This window comes from Prionailurus viverrinus, chromosome B4 (genome assembly GCF_022837055.1).
Source record: "Prionailurus viverrinus isolate Anna chromosome B4, UM_Priviv_1.0, whole genome shotgun sequence".
Classification (NCBI taxonomy): Eukaryota; Metazoa; Chordata; class Mammalia; order Carnivora; family Felidae; genus Prionailurus; species Prionailurus viverrinus.
The window spans coordinates 124,073,486-124,085,425 of NC_062567.1; the positions used below are offsets into that span (position 1 = coordinate 124,073,486).

General features: G+C 42.1%; 1 protein-coding gene across 3 annotated transcripts in view; it reads right to left on the reverse strand.

Annotated features, from left to right (window-relative positions):
- Positions 1-9,934, reverse strand: part of CRY1 (cryptochrome circadian regulator 1) — a 96,578-nt gene extending 86,644 nt beyond the window's left edge. For 2 of the 3 annotated variants that reach the window (XM_047865856.1, XM_047865857.1), the window contains exon 1: positions 8,956-9,934. In XM_047865856.1, coding sequence (XP_047721812.1) covers positions 8,956-9,113 — 158 coding nt within the window. In that variant the 5' untranslated portion in view covers positions 9,114-9,934. The remainder of the gene's footprint in view (positions 1-8,955) is intronic. The other variant, XM_047865858.1, reaches the window with a different exon arrangement.
- Between the last annotated feature and the right edge of the window lie 2,006 nt (positions 9,935-11,940).

Genomic DNA, 11,940 nt, shown 5'->3' on the forward strand with positions numbered 1-11,940 from the left:
CTGCCTTCTTCAGCACAATGAAGAAAAATACTTGCCACCTTTGGTTTCCATAATACAGTACTCACCTGGTTTCTCTTCTACCTCTGACTGATTTTCTTCAGTCCCCTTCACCAGTTTCTATTCATCTTACAGTATTCACCAAGATTTTGATGCATCTTATTCTATTCAATATCATCAGTCATGCTTTGTCTATTAATTATATAGGAATTATTCCCATATCCAGAGTTCTAACATCTATAATCCCCAAACCTCAACTTCTATTTTCTCCATTTCCCATGTTGATATCTTAGCAGTACCTCAAATTCATTGATGACCTGAACTAAACTCATTCGTTTCCTAACCTAAATATGGTCTATTCCTGTGTTCTCTGACTTAATGTCTAACTGTCAAAGAAGTACAAAGGATGAGAATCTTTCATTCTACTGGCTCTCTGAAACTGCCTTTCTCAGACAGTCACCTAAACTGTCCATTGTACCTCTATAATCACTCTCTTGCATCTTCCCCTTCGTCATACACTTTTCCCTAATTAAAGCCTACACTATCTTTCAATGGACTGTTGATAAAGCCTCCACACTCAGCTGCCAAAGTTGTATTTCTTCAACAAATTTTTCTGACTTGGTCCCACTTTCTGATCTGAGTTCTTAAATAATAGGCATCTACTGTTTTAGGGCACCCACTTACTTTCTACTCATTCTACTTCAGTAACTCCAAAACTGAGTCCACCTGTGAGGCATACAACTGCAGCTCAGACAGAGGCTCACAATCACTGGTTCATAAACTGGTCCAAACAGAGCCACTGAAGTGCCACAGACTTTTGCTAAGATTTCTGGGGCTGAGCATATGCTTTTTACTACTATAGCTGCTACTGTTATTGCTATATTTTACCACCAGAGGACAGCCGGAGAAGCCAACCCAGAATAAGTGAAGTTTGGAGATACAAAGAGGGAAATTTGGTCCTGGGGACATCTTCTGAGTCCTAAAACCAACTCATGTCTAAATCCACTTTCCTTTGGATTGTTCAATTACATTTGTCAATCAATTCTCTGTTTAAGCCTATTTGAGTCAGGCAAAACTATCCAGAGTACTAAACCAAAAGAGTACTAAACAGTATCCCCTGTCTTTTCATGCACCATGACTCAGTTATGAAATTTTCTTCCCTCAGCCTGGATGGAATTCTCTTCCTTCCATTCTGTGTTTGTTAAGATCCATCTCATACCTCAAGGCTCAGCTCAAATGCCTCAGTGAAGCAATCCTCTAAGGCTGGAAAAAGAAGCAAAAGACTAGATTACACAGGGATTTTAAACTATGTTATGGCTTTCTGAACTTTAATCTAAAGGTAAAGAAATGTCATGAAAGGATTTTAAAGAGTAAAGAACACAAACAGATTTACAATTTTAAAAGATCACTCTGATTGCTGTATAGAGAATGAATTAGAGAAGGGCAAGGGGGACAATGATTCATAAACTACTCAAATTAGGCCAAAAAAATGATAGTATGAGCTAAAGTGACAGTGGAGATAGAAGAATGTATTTCTGTGATTATTTTATTTTTGGATAAATCCCTCTCCACACTGTAAACTCTCTGAGGACAGAGAAATTATCTATTGACTTCCATTTACCCACAGAAATTAACAAAGTGATTGACACACAACAGAAATTCAAATATTTGCTGAATAAATTAATATATAATTAATAATCCCACCTGTCAATCGAGCAACTGGGCAAATAGTGTTATTATTTATGAAGATAGGAAACACAGGAAAAGTCAGTTTGTTTTTGAGACAGAGATAATGGAGAAGATGATCTTTGTTTTGAACAAGTTTAAGATAATATAACACAATCAAATAGGCAGGGAATCTATATATAATGGATACATATCTGGGGATCAGAGGAGAAATATGAGCTGAAGATGCTGATTTGTGAATTCTGGGCAAATGAATGGTAATTGACTTTTCAAAGAGAGATGAGATTGCCTACGAATTATGCAAAATGAAAAAAGGGTGGAGATCACAGACCTCAGGGGTATTTAAGGGTTGAACAGAAAAAGAGAAGTCAAGGAAGAACACTAATAGCTCTGGCAGAAAAAACAAACAAGAAGAGGATCCTCTAATTAAAGCAAAGGGAAGAAGAGGAAAGTGTGGTCAAATGTGTGAAACAGTAAAAAGTCAAGGAACTGGGAATGCAAGCTGGTGCAGCCACTCTGGAAAACAGTATGGAGGTTCCTCAAAAAACTAAAAATAGAACTACCCTACAACCCAGAAATTGCACTACTAGGCATTTATCCACGGGATACAGGGGTGCTGTTTTGAAGGGACACATGCACCCCCATGTTTATAGCAGCACTATCAACAATAGCCAAAGTATGGAAAGAGCCCAAATGTCCATCGATGGATGAATGGATAAAGAACATGTGGTACATATATACAATGGAATATTACTCGGCAATCAAAAAGAATGAAATCTTGCCATTTGCAACTACGTGGATGGAACTGGAGGGTATTATGCTAAGTGAAATTAGTCAGAGAAAGACAAAAATCACATGACTTCACTCATATGAGGACTTTAAGAGACAAAACAGATGAACATAAGGGAAGGGAAACAAAAATAATATAAAAACAGGGAGGGGGACAAAACAGAAGAGACTCTTAAATATGGAAAACAGAGGGTTACTGGAGGGGTTGTGGGAAGGGCGATGGGCTAAATGGGTAAGGGGCACTAAGGAATCTACTCCTGAAATCATTGTTGCACTATATGCTAATTTGGATGTAAATTTTAAAAAATAAAAATAAAACTAAAAAAAGAAAAAAGAAAAAGAAAAAGTGTCAAAGTTAAAAAAAAAAAAGTCAAGGAATGAAAAGTTTAAAAGCATACTTTGGATGAAAAGTGTTTTGATGGAGTAGGTGCAGGTGGAACCAAGATTAGTTTGGAGTGGATTGAAGGATGAGTAGAAGATAAAGAAATGAAGTAAGCCAGTATTAGACATCTTGTTCATGAAATTTGGCTACAAAGGAACTAAGAAACACAGTTACAGGAGAGGAATGTACTCAAAGGGAGATTTTTGTTCCTCTGTTGGTTTTCCTGCTCTTACTGAGCTCTTATAGCATGTTTAAGTGCTGATTAGAAGCAAACCAAAAATAAAGAAAGGATGAAAGAGGGGCTAGGTGGCTCAGTTGGTTAAGCATCCAGCTTTGGCTCAGGTCATGATCTCAGGGTTCCTGTGATTTAGAGCCCCTTGTCAGGTTCTGTGCTGACTGACAGCTTGGAACCTGGAGCCTGCTTCAGATTTTATGTCTCCTTCTCTCTCAGCCCCTCCCCTGCTCATGTTCTGTCTCTGTCTCTCTCTCAAAGAAAGAAACATCAAAGAAAGAAAGAAAGAAAAGGATGAAAGAGAATAATGAAAAATGAGATTCACAACATCAAAACATCTATATCTATCTATATAGAGAGATATAGATACATAAACATCATGCTGTACACCTTAAATATATACATTTTTGTCACCTATGCCTCAATAAACCTGTAAAAAATGTGAGCAGTTTTTAAAATGGGGTATAGCTGAAGAGACTGGTGAGTTTAAAATACACATTAGCATCAAAGTTAAATGAAGTAACTGTCTCACTACGAAACCCTAGACTTAAAGAAAATTTTAAAATTATTTATCAAATGCCTACGGTGTAAGAGAAACTATGCTAGACACTGCAGAGAATACAGCTCTTCCCCCAGATATCTGCAGAGCCTTGAAACTTCTCTTTCTTTAGGTCTCTGTTCTCACATTCTGCTTTATTTCTCTCCACTTTTTACAACCTGACATATTATATTTGTTTTATTGCCTGTTTCTCCTCCTAGACTAGAAGCACCTCAAGGGCAGGGACTTTCTCTTACTGTTGTATCCCCAGTACCAAAATAATGCCTGCCATAAATATGAATGAAAAATAAATTTTTGATTGAATGAAATGGTACCTTCTCTTCAGGAAGAAGAGTTGCAATGTGTTAAATGAAAAATAAGTGAATATATGAGGACTATATAACATTTAGAAATTAAAGAAATAAATACTATGGTGATGTGGAAAGCAGTATCAAAAAATGGCATAAGAGTTACAAGACTGTAAAGCATCCCAGACAAGGTGATATAAACAATATTAAGGAAAAGGTGGTTATGTGGACTGGACCTTAAAGGGGTAAATAGATTCTTTTATGTGTACAATTCAATGATTTCTTAGTACATTTAAAGAGTTGTACAACCACCAACTTCTAGAACATTTTCATCACCTCAAAAAGAAACCCTGTGCCCCTTAGCTACCACCTCCCAACTCTCCCAACCCACCTAGCCCTAAGAAGCCACCAATCTACTTTGTCTCTATATATTTGCCTATTTTAGACATTTCAAATAAACATAATCAAATAATATGTGGAATTTTGTGACTGGCTTCTTCACTTAGCATAATGTTTTTAAGGCTCATCCATGCTGTAGCATGTATCAGTACTTCATTTCTTTTTATGATTGAATTATACTCCATTGTATAGATACACCATATTTTGTTTAACCATTCATCAGTAGATGGCCATCTAGGTTGTTTCCACCTTTGACTATTACAAATTATAAATTATGAACAATAATAGTCCTGTGAATATTCATATATAAGTGTTTATGTGGTATAATTTTAATAAGAGATAAGGAAGGAATTGGAATATTTTATTCTTTTTTTTTTTTAAGTAGTCTCCATGCCCAATGTGGGGCTTGAACTCACAACCCTGAAATCAAGTCACATGCTCTACCAAATGAGCCAGAATTGAAATATTTTAAATCATTCAATCCCAAATATGACATATTCAAGATAATGTTTTCACTGATGAGGCTAAGTGAATTTTCATAAAGCTTCATTTATTAAAGTCAAAGGACTGTCCTTTATTTTGCAAAAATGTCCTTCTAACTTTCTTTTTAAATATTAAAGTATCCTTTTTAAACAAAATGATGGCAATATTAAAAGGTAGTTTTGTTAACTTACTTAGGTAAAATAAACTTCATTAAATCCATAAATCTAAGAAATGCTGTTGACTGAAGGAAATGGCATAAAGGAAAGAAGGTAGAAACCCACAAGAGAGCCCGAATGCCAAGCTAAGGAGATTGCACATTATTCTATGGTCAGTAGGAAAATGCATAAAGTTGTTTAAGTATAAAATTACTGACTCCTAGATGTCATTTCATTCAACAAACAGTAACTGAGCTACAACTATATGAAAAGCACTGAATTCAGTGCTATGAGAACTGACTAAATAAAACTCTGTCCTTGCCTTTTTATAACTTAGTCTTTAGCAGAAGACAAAAGTCTCTCTATTCATTATTTACATCTCTACCCATTTTTTAGAAAGGGCAATATGTAGTAGTTAAAAAAAATCTTTTAAAAAGGAAAATACGGGACTATTCTACTGTGCTTACAAGTTTTATGTCACTCCCTGACAATGTGAGTTGCTGGGTGTACAAAGATAAGCAATATATAACCCCTATCCTTTTTTCAATTTTTAAAGAATGTTTATTCATTTATTTCTGAGAGAGAGTGTGAGCAGGAGAGGGGGAGAGGGGGGGAGAGAGGGAGAGGGAGAGGGAGAGGGAGAGGGAGAGGGAGAGGGAGAGGGAGAGGGAAAGGGAGAGAGAGAGGGAGAGAGAGAGGGAGAGGGAGAGGGAGAGGGAGAGGGAGAGGGAGAGAGAGAGAGAGAGAGAGAATGAATCAGAAGCAGACTCATGGCTCTGAGCTTTAAGCACAGAGCCCAATGCAGGGCTCAAACCCTCGAACCAAAACGTGAGATCAAGAGATCATGACTTGAGCCAAAATCAGAAACTTAACCAACTGAGCCACCCAGGTGCCTCTATAATCCCTATCCTACAGAAGCTTACGGTCTAGATTTTATAAACTTATCAAATGATCTAGAAGAAACTGACAGCAAACATTTAATTAGATACTATTCACCTAGGGCTTTCAATTTAGTAGCAAATAACAAACAAGCACTTACTACTACCAGTCACATTTTAAGCATTTTACATTCGTTAATTTTTTAATCCTCTTTAACAATGTTATGAAAAGGGTCTTAGACCCATATTAACATATTATTAATACATTAAAATATATTACATTTATCATCTTTTCCCAGAATCTACTAATCAATTCTGCTAATGAGCGTTTTTACATACAGTTGCTGTATCTTTCCCATCAGCACACCAAAAAGTCTCTTGAGTTCACATCCCAATCCAGGCACCATGTCATTTTTTGATCCCGTTACAGCAAAACTCCCTAAAAGAGCTGTCTGTATGAGTTATCTCCCAAATTCTCACCTCTCAGCCTCTCTTGGAAAGGCTTTGCCTCTGACATTACTTACACCACACCTAGTCAAGGCTATAAATTCTAAATACAATTTTTAGTTTTCAGTCCTCATCTTACTTGACCTATCAGCAACACCTGACGTAGGTAAAACACACTCTTTGAAATACTTTCTTTACTTTGGCATCTAAGACACCACACTCTTCTGGGCTTTTCTTACTAGATATTCCTTCTCAATCTCCTATGTAAATTCTTCCACAACTCCACAATTTCTACACATTAGAGTACCCAAGGCTCAGTCCTTGGACCTCCTCTGTTTTCTAATCTACACCCACTTTCTTTTTTTTTTTATTTTTTTTAATGTTTAATTAATTTTGAGAGAGAGAGAGAGAGAGAGAAAGTGTGAGCAGGGAGAGGGGCAGAGAGAGAGGGAGACACAGAATCCAAAGTAGGCTCTAACCTCTGAGCTGGCAGTTCGGATATGAGGCTCGAACTCACAGACAGTGAGATCATGACCTGAGCCAAAGTCGGACGCTTAACCAAGTGAGCCACCCAGGCGCCCCTACACTCACTATAATGTTCTCATATAGTCTCATGTTTCCACTAGAATGTGACTTCAACAGGGTAAGAATGTTTTAGCTATTTTTGTTAATGCCAAAAGCCCTGAATGTAAAGCAATGTCTGACATATAGTAGGTGCATGACAAGTATTTGTTCAATGAATGGATGGATGAGTAATGGCTTTAAATATTATCTACCAACTGATGACTCTCCAATTTATACCTCCTGCCTGTAAATCCATCCTGAGCTCCAGATTATCTCCAACTGCCGATCTGCCATCTCCATTTGGAGGTGTAATACACATCTCCAACTAAATCGAGTTCAAAAGAGAACTCCAATCACCCTTCCAATGGCTTCTGCAACTGACTTCACTTTCTTGGTCAAGTACAGCTTTATCCTTCTAGTTCCTCAAACCAACAATTTTGAAATTATTCCTAATTCCTTCTCTTTCTCTCATAACACATATCCAATCTGCCAAGAAATACTGCAGATTCTCTGTTCAAAATATACTCAGCATTTGACTACTTCTTACCTCATCCAACGTCACTGTGGTCCAAGTCATTATCGTCTCTCACCTGGATGAATGCAACAGCCTCCTGTCTCTTGTCCACCTTCTCCCCCCCAATTCAGTCTGTTCTCAGAACTATGATCACAGAAATTTTTTCAAACTTAAGTTAAACTGGGGCACCTGGGTGACTCAGTCAGTTGGGCATCCAACTTTGGCTCAGGTCATGATCTCATGGTTTGTGAGTTTGAGCCCTGCATCGGGCTCTGTCCTGACAGCTCAGAGCCTGCTTTAGATTTTGTCTCCCTCTCTCTCACAAACTAAATAAACATTAGGAAAAAAAAAATTTAGGTTAAATTATGCCACTTCTCTGCTCATAATCCTGCAATCATTCCCACTTTGCTTTGAGCGAAAGCACAAATATTGACAACTCAGTCTGGCCCTATCACATCTCTGACCTCAACTAGTAGCACCATTCACTATTCTGATCCATTTATATTGCTTCTTGTGCTGTTTCTTCCAAAGGTTAACCACATTTTCCCACCTCAGGGCCTTCTCCCTCACTGCTTTCCCCTTGCCTGGAATGCTTTTCCCTTAGATATCTGCAATTACCTGTTTCATCACTTTGCTCAACTGCCACCTTCTCTGAGTTCTTCCTGATCACCATACTTAAAACTACAACAATAATCCCATCTTACTGTATTCTTTATCCCCTTCCTCTGCTCTATATTTCTCCACAGCTTTAATCACCACCGAATACTATACCTGTGAATTTCTGGGACGTGTGCTCTGAAGGATAAGAATTTCTGTCTGTTTCATTCACTGCTATATCCCTGGTATTTAAAGCGGTGCCTGTTATAATGTAGGTGGTCGATAACCTATCTGTTAAACAAATGCTTTCATTTCCACGGGGGGGGGGGGTGGCTAACAATCATCTAACCTGGTATTTCAGGGAAACATTATAAAGCTTCTCTAAGATTTCTTTCAGTGCTCTGATCCCTAGAAGGCTTTATACTTTGCCTAGAAAGAAAAACTGTGCTTTGTCTAGTCAACCACAAGGAGGAGTTGAGAGGAAGAGCTGAGCAAAGGGAAACCAGATAATGTTTCCCTTGCTTTTCCTACGGCAACGTCAAGGTGGAAGAAAAGTGGATTTGGAGGTGCCTGTACTGAACGATTTTCTTCACACTATGAGTTACCTAGACGCACACACACGTTAACACCCAAAGCCGCAATCCTTTCGAATGCCACAAAGAGGCCAAGAAAAGCAATCCATGGGCCACTGCGAACTGGGTGTTTGTTTCCCTCCACCGCTAAGAATTCCCCGTAAAATCAGGGGAAGAGTTCCCATTAGTGCAGAGGCATGCAACTCACACAGGAGGGCCAGGGTGTTCCAGGCTGCCAGCACTCTCCGGCCAGAGAACTATTAAGTCAATTCTATTTAGTACTCAAGACGCCCTTAATTCTAAAACAGCCTAAGTACGGCCGCCCCAGGTCTAAATTCTCAGATTCTGCCCCCTGCAAGTCAAGTCCTGATTCATTAAACACCGAAACCCATTTCTCACGGGATTCCGACTCACCGCCACCTGTTGATGCCCACATTGGAGGAGCCGGCGAACCAGGGGTCGAGGATGTAGACGCAGCGGATGGTGTCGGCGCCCTGAATGCACTCCTTCAGGGCCGGGTTGTCGTGAAGCCGGAGCCCCTTTCGGAACCAGTGCACGGCGTTCACCCCCATCCCGGGGGCGCGGCGGGCGGCGGTCCTTGCCCAGTTCCCCCAGCGAGAAATTCAAGGAAGGAAGGGCCGGCTCATAACCCACACCTTCGCTTCCAGGGGAACCGCCACACCCAAGGAGTGGGGAAAGGGCGGCAGAGGGGGGAAAGGAAAAAATGAGTCCGAGGAGGGGACCGGAGAAGGAAAGGGCGCTGGAGGCGCCGCTGGAAGATGAATGGAGGCTGCCCAGTCAGAGGAGTCCGGGCGTGACGCCCTTTACGAGCCAGAGCCCGCCGCAACCGCCGGGACGAGGCGCATCGCTTCAAGGGCCTCGGACCCCGGGGCGTGAGCACGTTCCACGAGCCCGAGCCTCCACGACAGCCCCGGCCGGCACCGGCAGCCCCGGGAGGTTCGTCACGGAAACCTCGCCCCACCGAGGCGGCCCCTGAGGAGAAAACGGCCCGCCTAAGGCGAGCCACCGAGAGGGACGAGAGGGGATTCAGCCACAGTCGGCCACGCTGTCTCTCGGCCCGGGAAAGAGGAGTGAGCTCGGAGGTGGCGGTCGAGGCCCCTGGACCGTTGCCGGCCGGTGACCGGTTCCGAGGCTGCCCGGGTGACTCCGCCGCCACCGCCGCGTCAGCGGCCTCGGCCACGCCCCCGGCTCCTCATTGGAGAGGGCGCTCCCCACGTGACCCCCGGCACCTCACGTTTCTGAAGTGTGTTTACTACAGCGGCACTGACTGAGGAATCGGCTCGCGATTAAGTCGCTTCTAGGGGGCGGCAGCTGCTTGATCTCGAAGCTGTCGACCCTCTCCCAGTCGCGAGGCTCCCTGCCTCTTCCCCTTTTCTCCGCCGACCGGTCACCTACAAGCGCCCGCGGTGACCACAGGCCCCATGTGAGGGAAGGCTTAGCCCCGCCCCCGGAGGCCGTGAGCGTCCCCTATTGGCTGAAGCGACTTGAGACCCGGATGAGCACGGGGATGCGGGGAGTTCGCGAGCGCGCGCTCGCCTCGGATGGCGCGCGTGCGCTCTCGCTGCGTTCCAGAGGGAAGGAGGGCGCGGCCGGCGGTCCGGAGCGCGCTCTGGGATACCTCCCGTAGGATCCCGGGAAGGCCTGAAAACAGCTGAGTGTCCTCCAAGAGTCGGCGGGAGAGGCTGTCGGGGAGTGAGGGCAGGATGAGTTGGAAGAAAGAGAGTAGGAAGCTCTGTTAGACTTCAAGCCCAACCTTGTGCTCCAATCCAGCTTTGGCCAAAGAACCCTACTTTGGAGTGTGTGGAGCTGGCGTACTCCCCCCCCCCCCCCCCCCATTCTTCTGGCCCGCGTGGTGCGGCACCCTGGGACGTGTTCTGGGGAATAGGAGCACTGGGCAGGGCGGAATACCTGAATACTGTCTATGCATCATCAACCTGTTAGCCCTGATTTCTTACCTTTAGTGTGGGTAACCAAGCTCTTCATGAAGGGGCCTTTGTCTACCTTTCTAGCAACGGTGAGCATCAGGCCATGTCATCCCTTTCCACATCTGATGCCCTTATGTTCATGAAACGTTTACTGAATGAGCCAGACACTGTTCAAAGTGCTAGAGGTACAGAAAAGAAATAGGAAAAAATCTCAGCCGTGGTGGAGTTTACGATGTGTCTCTTAACCTTTACATGTGCTATTTTTTTCCTTTATAAAATACTCTTCTTTAGAATTTGCTGTTCACCACAGCAACCTTTGAGCTACCTTATATATTTCTACACATCTCTTTAGACTCAGATGAATTGCTACCTAATTTGCAAAAATATTCCTGTTATCCAGAGCAGATTTCGGATGAATACCCATCTCCCCAGTTGTGTCTCTGATACATTACTTATCATACTATTGTGAAGATTAAACGGAAAGTACCTACTTTAATAGCTAGTAGGAAGTATATGTTCAATAATAGTATTTATTATCATAATAATGTGTCCCCAATTTCTTCTAACCTGTGGCTTCTCAAGGACAGGGTGTCTGTCCAGTTTGTTTTTTGCATCATCAGTACCCAGTATAGAGCCTGACACATGCTTTCCAATGTTTATTGAATGAATGAGCGAATGAATGAATGCTGTCTGCCACCAATGTGTCAGACAAGGTCCAAAGGAGGAAGATATGGCAGTTGTTACAGGCTGAGTTGTGTCCTTCTAAAATTCATATAACCCCTCGTACCTGTGAATGTGACTTACTTGGAAATAAGGTGTTTGCAGATGACGAAGTTAAGATGATGTCATTAGGGAGGGCCCTAATCCAATATGACTAGTGTCCTTATAAAAAGGGGGAAATTTGGACACAGAGACACCCACACACACAGAGAATGCCACTCGAAGATTGGAGTCATGATGCCATAGGCCAAGAGCTATTCAAAACTAGGAGAGTGTCCTGGAATAGATCCTTCCCTAGCACCTTCGGAGGGAGCATGACCCTGCTAACACTTTGATTTCAGATTTCTGGCCTCCAGAACTATGTGATGATAAATTCCTGTTGTTCTAGGCCAGTCTTTTTGTGGTACTTTGTTATAGCAGCTCTAGCAAACTAATACAGCAGTAATGTAAATTCAGTCATCTAATGAACCAATGTCTGGATGGTCTTTCGTAACTGCTTCTATTGCCATAAAAAGGGTATAGCATCCTTTCTTTGGTTTCTTCGGATCATTTAAAATTATACACATGAGAACCCTTTGTTCACTATAAAGTTTTAAATATTTGTCATTTTTTAATCAGTGGAGAGGAGCCTTGGGTAATTACGACTCTGAAGGGTCCATCATCTATGCATAGGATGTAGCATATAGAGCTCTCTGCCCTCACTTGGATTGCCTCATTCTCCAGAGCCTATTGT